A 10,209-nucleotide genomic window follows, 5' to 3' on the forward strand; every position below is an offset into this window, starting at 1 on the left:
ACAATGATATTCAGGAAGAAGTCGCAGGTAACAGTGTCATATCATGTTACTATATGTTGTTGTGCTTGTTCTACAAGTGAGGCTCGTTTAGAAAGGAGAGTGCACAGCTGTAGATTTCCCTGTGGTGGAGCCAAGAATGATTGTACGGTGTCCAGCTTTCGTTTTAACGACAGGAACATATATTATAGACATACTCCAGATCTCCAAAATAACCTTCTTTTGGACCTTATTGCAAGCTTCAAAAATATGATAAAGCTGACAGATGTGCTCTGGAAAGTAAAAATGATTTCATCATCACTAAAATGTGTTTGCAAAAGAATTTGCAAAGTCATGCCGATTCATCACGAAACACTGAATCAAACTCCTTTATAAGTTAAAAGTATCCCTATTAGTATTGGTATTGGCAATAGTGGCCCTGTATTTACTTGGTTTCAGATCAATACCAAAATGTATTGTATTGCACAGCACTACCAAACTCTCAAACCACAGGCGATGGGTGAGCCACGAGAAGGACCTCCCAGCTCAGTGAAGAGATTATGAGACAAAAAATGGATATAAGTCCATTGGGCTATTACTTTACCTTGAAGGTAAAGTAATAGCCCATGGCAAATTTGGAAACTGTTGGCAGTTGACTATCTTCAACACATCTGCATTTGTTTTGCAATTTTCAAGTAGGCTCATGTGTTAAAACTACCTGTGCAAGCTCAAAGTACTTCCCAAAGTCTGCATAGGCCCATCTGCTCAGTGTCCTCCTCAGTCACGCTGGTTACCATGATTTCTGGTACGATTCAGTTTAACTTACACCCACAGTGTATCAGTGGAATTCAGCTGTGTGTGTGTGTGTATCAGTGGACATAATTTTATACATAGAGGTTAGAGTGTGGCTATGAAGAAAGCTTTTCTTTAAAAAAAAGAGTTTAGGGACAGTTTAGGACATAATTACAAAACTTGTCCCATCCTGACGACCTCTTCCACTGTGATCTGGACCAATCTGTATTTTGTCTCTTCTACACCCTCCAACTTGAACTTAAGTATGTGAAATATACTTTTATCAAGATTAAAGAGAGTACTGCTTGCTACTGACTTTAATGTAAATTAACTTTACTGTTAACATTCCTCGTCTTTTACTTTGAAAGGTACAAATAGAAATAGTATTGGACATTCCTTTCTTTGCTACAGGCCGGGTGGGCTCCTAGTAAAGTTTGCAGTATTTACATCAGTGTTGTCTGAAGCCTGTCCATCACAGACAGTGAATCCACCCGTTGGATCTTTTAATGAATTTATTCGATGGTTCTTGGTTCCAGTCAGCTCTGTACATTTATTCGCCCCAGTCTTGGTTCCTGTATGACTGTAGCACACACAGAGTGTGTCTAGTAGAAACTGAAGCATAAGTTACATGACTCTTCTATAATTAACACATCAACTGTGAGCATTCCCTATTTCCCTTACCTCTCTCTCATGTTGGCCACACACCTGAGACTATTCAGACAGATCTGTTGATCACAGATAATTATGTTGTTTTCTAAAGCAGACTTGCATTTGACAACTGAAGAGCATTTTAGGCCAGTAAGTTTCTTTCTGGAATCAGTGGGCCATTCAGAGTTCATTGATGCACGCTCATTAAATGAGACCACCTCTTCCTTAAAAATAAAGTCTGCCAACTTTGACAAGAAATGAGTCGAAACACAAGCATTTTAAAAAAAAAGTAATAAGAAAAATGTATGGATTTATTTGAACTGATGAAAGATGAAAAGCATTCAGTTATGTTACACGCAATAACTCCATTTGATGTTACATCTTTATGATATATGTGATCAGTGGGAGCAGATGACTCCTCAATCCCTCATTGAAAGACCTTGTGGTTCATTAAACATGCATCTCCCTCCCACCATCACCACCAAAGAATATTGTAAATACAATGCAGCAAACAAAGTGGTGGCCTTCCTGTACCGTGTCACATTTCTGCAGTTTCAGAACCTCAATAGAAGCCCCACATGGACCAGAAGAGTGGTTTTCTTTGTCATCACTTACCTTCCTTAGGTTTTTGTTTCTCCTATGCCAAACAAGAATCTATTAAAGATCCTTTTTTGTCTACATCTGAGTAGGTGGGGCGATCGTGGCTCAAGAGTTGGAAGTTCGCCTTGTAATCGGAAGGTTGCCGGTTTGAGCCTTGGACAGTTTCGTTCGTTGTGTTCTTGGGCAAGACACTTCACCCGTTGCCTACTGGTGGTGGTCAGAGGGCCCAGTGGCGCCAGTGTTTGGCAACCTCGCCTCTGTCAGTGCGCCCCAGGGTGGCTGTGGCTACAATGTAGCTTGCCATCACCAGTGTGTGAATGTGTACACTCTAAAAACTATTGTTTAAGCTCAACAAAAAAAATTAACGCAACAGTTTCCATTAATCTTTTTGCGTTAAGATAACTTGTGTAGAAATTACGTTGAACCAACAAACTACATTGAGTTAGAGGAATGAACTTTTCCTCTATAAGTAAAGGTAATTTTAATTACCATATACTTAATAATTGGTAACTTAAAAACATGTTTTTAAGTTGTTTACTCAAATAATTTATGTTCCTCCAACTTCTTTTTCCATATTATTCAAAACTGTTTTTTAAGTGTTATGTAATTAATGATAGTAGTTACGAAAACATTTTTTTAAGTTAATCATTTAAAATATTAAGTAGCTGATTTTCTTCATTATCATCATAATTTTAGCTTTTTCTTGTTTTTATTATTGCACTAGCTTTTAAGAATTGAATGAATTCCACATTTTTAAGCAATTAACTTTTTTTATTGTTTGTACAGTTTGTACAATTTATATTTTACTTTAGGCAATTCAACACCTTATAGTTAAACAGTGAAAATAAACCAGAAATCCACTTAGAAAACATTTGTACTAAGTGTTCAGTAAATGTTAACTTTCAGTGTTCAAACTTTCATGCAGTAAACACATTTAAGATTAATTTTACACATACAGGACTCAAAATGGTTAACAATTTTTGAAACAGAGTCAACATGTTTAACATAATGCTGGTTCATTCATCAGCACATCTCTTTGAGGATTAAATGCAGGATAAGTTTTAAGGACAGGGTAGTACAACAACTGTCAAGACACATTTCTTGAATATAATATCAAAAATAACTAGATAGAAAAAAATTAGTGTCTTCTATTTTTTATCAACACTATCATTTTTTTCCCAGTGGACTTCCAAATACAAAGTAACACAATCTGAATAAAATTTCTTAGTGCTCAAAACAAGTGACATCTTTAGAACATACTGTTCTTGAGACTTACTTTTGCACTGGCTCTCAGTCCATCAAGATCAAGCAACAGCTTCTGAAAGACTTCGAAAGTATATTTCAGTTCCTTGCAATAGCTCAGATTGAGAGCATATATTATGCCCATGAGTAACGCACAGCAACTTGGGATATCCGGGCCCTCCAGGATTTTTGTTCCTTCTACCACAATGGTTGCAGTCTTGTGGTCAGATCCAGGGGTATACCGGTCACCGATGATGGCAATTTTCATCACCTGCCTTTCTAGGTTGGCCTCAAATTCTTCTGTGTCCTTGTAAAGCACATTTTAAAAATAGGTTAGTTGATTATAGTGTTGCAGGAATTGCTGTCTTGTGTGTGACTGGGTGCAGTAAGGAGTGTATGTGATGTGTGTGTGAGCATGCGCGTGAAGGAAACGCGGGGCGCGAAAGAGGGAAAAGAGAGAGAGAGAGAGCGTGTCATGGGTAGAGAGGGCGACCGGGAGCAGCGTTCTAATGGGCTACAGGCTATGCAGTGTGTTTTCAAAGTGTGCAGTACTGTTATTAAAGCCTCATCTCTTCAGTACTCTCCAGTGCCTCGGCTGATTTCTGTCTGCCTCACTACTCCACAAAAGTGAAGGGAGTTAACCCCGGAGGAGGACAAACTTCGGCCCTGGAGGAAGCATCTCCCCTCGCGTCTCCCGACCACGGTCAGAGGACTGACGGCGAGGAATGGTTAACAATAGATTAGACTTTTATCCTTGCTGAATCTTAATAATTCAGAAGATCAGTGCACACACACACACACACACACACACACACACACACACACACACACACACACACACACTGACCCAAATAGGATGCATCAATAAGCATGAGACAAAATTATGGTATCATAAGACAAATCAATAAAAACACAGCCCGTTTTTTGTTTTGATTTTTTTTAACCACACAACATGAACAACATTTTCTATGACCAGTTTGACCTGCTCTACCTAAATCGATTTCTAACATGGGATTTACTTGCTTAATGTGAGGTTCACTTGTGTAGGCCTAAAGACAACATTCTAGTTTGTTTTTAAGAAAACTAAACAACAGTATGCCAGGTTTGGTCATCAATTTAGAATGTAAAACTAAGGAAAACAATAAACTCAAATCGAACATATACATAATTATTAGCTTTGACATATTGGATTAGCTGAAATGATTAAGTGAAACGCTACAATCATTAGTTGAATTGTTCAAGGAGCCTTTTGCCATGCCCAACACCTAAGCTGAATAGGCCATTGCTATGATATTATTGGTCAGGGTGTGACCTTAAGTGAAAAATATTTACAAATTTACACTGTGATTGTGTGGATTTATTTGTGTTTAAGATGCTGAATTACTTACACCAAACTCCATGAAAAGGTCTTCTTCCTTCTCTCCAAGGTATGTGATAAGGCAGGGGATGGCTACTTCTCTGCGCATTTCAATTGTATTGTGCTATTCAAGAAAAAAAAAGATAAAGTATGAGTATAAACTACATGGGTGACTGCCAACAAAGTGCATTTCAAAGATAACACAAAGTGCAACACAAAGTCTAAATAGTTATCATACCTCAAGAAGCATGTCCTTGATCTGCCTGATTCTCACTCCTTTAGCTCCTCCCCTTGATGAAACGACATCCATCAGTTTTGGGATGCAATGGTCAAGTTTAGCCATTAACGTGGATTCCAGGCTTACAGTGGTTATTCTCTTGAACTCTTCCTTTATCTGTAGATGACACAAACAGAAGAATTAATCCTTGCAGACAATTAGCTATATTGCATTAATGAATGTTCTAATACATTAGTTAAAGAGGAACAACTAAATCTGTATGAACCACAGCAGTAAAATGGACAACATCAAAATGGCCCACTATTACTGATTGTTTTTTCCCCATACTCTTTAAATGAGTCACTTGTGAAAACCTGGACCAGTTAAATAATAGGAAACTGCAGACTTCACCAAAATTATCTTTAAAAGAAACCTGTTGTTTTTAAAGCATTTAGGATAAACTTGCTTTAAACTGATAATCCACCACATTCATCTTTTTTTTTTTCTGTAATGTTGGAGTCATGTTTCTGCTTATTTACTGTTGCATTCAAAAATATTTGTGTATGAGAATGTTTATTTATTTATTTTTTTACTTTGTGCATTAGGATTAAGATTGTAATCAGAAAATCAAATATAGAACATATGGGGAGTGATATGAGTGTATTATGTATGAAATGTAAGAGAAAATTTTTGTTACCTGTGTCGCATCAAATAATGCAGGCCAACGCTCCATGAAGTTCCTGATAGCGGGTGCCTCATATACGATTTCTTGCCTGCGAAGAGAGAATGTCTTACCCATTTTCCCTGCAATCACCTGGCAATTATCCCTCTTCATCACTTCACACAAGAGGTCCACTCTTTCCTTCTCCAAACTTCCACTTGTTTCCCCTTGAGGATGTGGAGGTAGGTAATTTACTTCAGCCTTTTTAGGCTTTTTAACATTTTTAGCAGGAGCCTGCTCATGTGCTGGTTTCCTCTTGAGTGAGTTCACCACAATTTCCGGGCAGCCAGTACCTCGAAGATTGGATCTGAAGTTGTTCATTTTATATTTGAGGCGCTGAATCCATCCATAACATCCATGAAAAGAACCTGGTTCTTTGAGGCAGGGATGTTTTTTAGTCAAGGTCTCTGCTACTTGACTTAGTTGTGCACTTGGTGGATAAGCAGTGTACTCAAAAATAGCCTCAGCTAAACTTCCAAGGATGTCTGGAAGTAGTGTGATGAGATCTTTAGTACCAAAAACAGTCCCAGAACAACTGAAGTTTTGATTGCCGGACTGCAGCAGAATCTCCGTACTGGTAGAGAAACGAGGGATTGGAAATTCTATGGGCCATCCATTTGATCGCTGGACTGGTATTTCTGTCTCTAATTCTGAAGAGACAGGCAATGTGTCATGTGACAATGCAGATGAGCAGGCATCATCAGAAAATTGAAGAGGATCATCAGCAAGGCTTGTAAAGGATCTGTCTACATCTGTTAAGGTCAGAGTTAGTGTAGGAGGTTCCTGGATATAGATCACCTTGATAGTGTCCTTATCCTTAATGTCAGTTGTTGAAAGCAAGGAGAAAAACTCATTACCAAAATCAGCATCCTTGTAATGAAAACAGAAATCCCCAGAAATCCTAAATGTATCTTGAACAACTGTTTGAAGTTCCTCAACTGTTCCAGGGATTCCAGATGGTAATGCCAGTTTCTCGACATCATGTTCTGAAAGAATCACTCGTAGATGGGCTGGTTGTGACATCTGTAATAATAAAAAAAAAAGGTTTAAAATGTTTCAGTGAGCACCATAACAATGAAGGTAAGTAAAAAATGCACAATAGCGTTTCCCACAGAGTTGGCTTCACAAAATACCAGGCCAACACCAAACTCTATTCCTTCTAATTTTTCTCAATCTGTTTTAAATGCAAACATGAAGACTACATTATAACAACGTCAACAACAATATCATACTATGTTCTTGCACTTTATTTGCATCTTGTACCCACATCTTAATGTAATGTCAAGGCTGATCATCATATAAAAGTTACAAATGAGAAAACCCTGTTACTGTCTTTTTGTTCTGGACTTTTGTTGACTTCCAAATTTGACAAGTCAAGGCTATGTTGGCATTCTATGGGACATAAATGTAACGTTTCAGGGTTACAATGCTTTTTCCACCAAGCATGTAAGGTGTTAAGGGGAAGATATCAGACAGCTCTGATGGCTCTAGCACTTTCACAGTGTGTGTTTTCTCAAGAACATAGCTCCTGAGATGCTCAATTGACCAAGCACTTAAGCATTTAACAATGAATACAAGCATGCCCTTCAAAACAACTATTTGGATCAACTCTCCAAAATCTGTCACACCACCTGTCGAGCCATTAGCCAAAATCATGCCAACTGCATACTTTGTGCCGCTATAACATACATTGTTGGCTATCTGAATGCGTGTTTCACCAGCAAATTTAGCATGCAGTGCTTCCTTGATGTCTTCTCTTAGCACAGTAACATCTACAGTAGACTAGAAAAGCGCTATACAAATGCAGGCCATTTACCATTTTACCTCCTCCTCCAAGCTCACAAGGTCTTTCAGCAGTGGCTCCAGTACAGTACTGTAACCAAATCTTTTCACATCATCAGCCTTGCAGAAAATTGCTAAGAAGATGGAGGTCAGTGAAGATCTGAGCTGTGCAGGAATATCAGCTATCACCCAGTACACAGCAGTGACTTTGTGTTTTTTCCTTGACGTACCCAAGGGATTGCATATTTCAAAGTCATCAATATACAGAATAATAGCAATGGTAGGATCTTCTCCAGAAAACAACTCATTTGTTTTATAATAAATGCCATCACAAAATGCCCTGTACTGTGTTCCATCTTTACCTTGAGGTTTTTCATCATGCAAGATCAAATCCTGGATCTCTTTCCGTGTCATAGCCTGAAGCAATGACTTCAGAATAGGAACATACTGGAAGCTTCTGTCTGCCTCCCTACTAAGTGCATACTCCACTGGTTCCACTACAGCAAACTGCTCCCTAAAATATGCCCTTCTCTTGTAGGCAGAAGAAAGTGAACCACCACTACACAAGGTGGAGGTAAAGGGGTTGGCCTCACAAAGCTCTGTCACCATATCTGACACAACAGATTCATCTATCTCACAATTGTTCTTCCTCAGACAGGACTGTAAAATCTCTTTTATGAGGGGGCCTGATGCTGTTTCGGTGATAAAGTGTAATTCCTCAATAATCTCATCAATACACTTGTTAGATACGTTAAATTTGCTCTCCAGTTTTAGAAACAACAATGCCATGTTTTTTTCAATGATATTTGGTAGATCTCTCACATCATCATCGTTACCTTGACCATCATTGGTAATCGATAATTCCTCATCCTGAACATCCATATTACTACAATCTTCTGTGTTTGAAGAACACACATACCTTTTTAACAGGTTTTCCTTGAAGTCTTGCAGTGAATGAGGAGTATGCCTTCGGCTTCTGTGGGAGGCAAATGTTCCATAAACATTAGTGCTGAAATTGCAGTTTTTAAATACACAAATGACCGTTTCGTGTTTTTTTCAAATGTCGACCAAGGTGCTCGAAAAACATTTTTTCTGTGGAGATTGCACTGGTGCTACAACACTGGCAAGTGAAAGACAGAGTTTCTGCAGATGTGACTCGTTCCTGAGTTTCCTGAGAGTGATTTCTTGATAGATGTGATCTAAGGCTACCCCAAGTTTTGAAGGAACAAAAACAATCTTGGTGAGGACATGGGAGACATCCCCCTCCATAACTATGGCGTAATCTATAATGTTTTAGCAGCCCTGTTTTTGTAGTGTTTTTGTAGTTAGAAATGTACACATTTTGCACACCCAGCCCATTTTGTAAAAATGTGTACTAACTTAACAAACTACTAATGACCCTAGATGATCATACTATGTACAAACTGCTTACGTAAAGTCTTAATGTCAAGTAGGTTTACATAGCCTATGCCAGAATGATGCTGTCGGAATCACATTAACAATATTTCACACAACCTGTGTTAGAAAAAGTAATAAAGCTAGATACAACTTTAAAGATCAAGAACAATACATACTTTAAGCTGTATCACAATAGTAACCACAATAAAATGTAATATTATTTATGGCGTCTCGTTATGCAAGTTTTATAAAGACATAAAATAAGTGAGCCAGACAGAAAAAAAAAAGGTTTCTATGGTTATCCCACTGACAAAGCTATTCACAGCTTAAAGGCTTCTAATGTTGGTTTTTTTAAAAAGTCAGCCTAAAAAAAGTCACAATTTCTGATCAAAATTAGATTGCATTGTGTAGCAAAACTTCAACCATGCTTTTCCTAGCCACAGCAACACTATCTAGCTAAAGACTTTTGTCAAATGAAACTTTATAAGTCTTAACCACACCTGTGCTAAAGTTTAGAATGGCTAGCATTAGCTACATGTGGTAGTGTAAAATATTTCCTCAAGTGTATCAGCATAACATCATACACAAATCCACCAATGTGACTAGCACAAATCCTTTGCTTTAGTAGAACTGTTATTTGTAAATTAAATGTTACTTACCTTGAAATTTCTTTTACATAAGCTTGCAAGTCCGCCATGCAAGCACAGTCTTAATATGTGAATTTGCCCGGGTACGTTAAGTGGGTAGGGGAGGGAACTTGAAATCAGAAGTTAAAATGGAGAAAAAATAAGTTATCTATTCAATTTCTTTGAGTAATTGCAACTTGAATTTTGTTTTGGACACATTAATATTGGGATTTAATTTCATATTACATACAAAATTAATTTGATGTAATTACCAAAATTATTAATTCATCACAACCCCAAAAATAAAGTTTGCAACTTAGAAGATCTATCTTAATCAGTAAATTGAATTTTTATCTTGCAACCATGGATTTACTCAAGTGGTGGTAAACGGCCTGATGAATTAGCGCTTTGGGGTCCTAGGAACTAGTAAAGCGCTATATAAATACAGACCATTTACATCTGAGTAAAGTGCTCAGGCATTGAAATTAAGTTTTAATTCATATGGAAAATACCTGATTCATTCACTATCTGTGTATAAAAGGCTCTGGGAATTTATGTTCTGCAATATTGTGTGGGGTGGAGCCATAGGAAATGACATAGGCGGAAGTTTAGGGTACCGCGCAGTGTTGCCAACTTAGCGACTTTGTCGCTATATTTAGCGAGTTTTCAGACCCCTTAGTGACTTTTTTTTTTTAAACCAAAAAAAGTCGCTAAAAAAGACGTGAAAGCGCGTATCACTTTTACTCTGAACAAGCAGCGGGTGCTGTAACGCAGTCAGTTCTTTTACTCTTTTACTCTTATGCTGTTACTCTTATGCTGTTTTGTGTGTGTGTTTACTTATAAACACACA

The 10,209-nt window shown here is 37.8% G+C and overlaps 1 protein-coding gene across 1 annotated transcript; it reads right to left on the reverse strand.

Annotated features, from left to right (window-relative positions):
• Positions 1 to 3,265: 3,265 nt before the first annotated feature.
• On the reverse strand, positions 3,266 to 8,307 carry LOC113033340 (uncharacterized). Its single transcript, XM_026187038.1, has 5 exons — positions 8,255 to 8,307; positions 5,530 to 6,576; positions 4,854 to 5,009; positions 4,647 to 4,739; positions 3,266 to 3,565 (listed from the first exon to the last, which is right to left on the reverse strand). Exons 2-5 carry the CDS (start codon positions 6,574 to 6,576, stop codon positions 3,266 to 3,268), a joined length of 1,596 nt encoding a protein of 531 aa, XP_026042823.1. The 5' UTR covers positions 8,255 to 8,307.
• Positions 8,308 to 10,209: the final 1,902 nt, after the last annotated feature.

Source organism: Astatotilapia calliptera, chromosome 12 (genome assembly GCF_900246225.1).
Source record: "Astatotilapia calliptera chromosome 12, fAstCal1.2, whole genome shotgun sequence".
Lineage (NCBI taxonomy): Eukaryota > Metazoa > Chordata > Actinopteri > Cichliformes > Cichlidae > Astatotilapia > Astatotilapia calliptera.

Bases quoted from the DNA above. Each gene is read 5' to 3' on its own strand.
- LOC113033340 (XM_026187038.1), bottom strand. From the start codon at position 6,576: ATGTCACAACCAGCCCATCTACGAGTGATTCTTTCAGAACATGATGTC. The intron at 5,010-5,529 runs GTAACAAAAATT...TGTCATCTACAG, and splicing joins CATTATTTGATGCGACACAG to ATAAAGGAAGAGTTCAAGAG. The intron at 4,740-4,853 runs GTATGATAACTA...TTTCTTGAATAG, and splicing joins TCAAGGACATGCTTCTTGAG to CACAATACAATTGAAATGCG.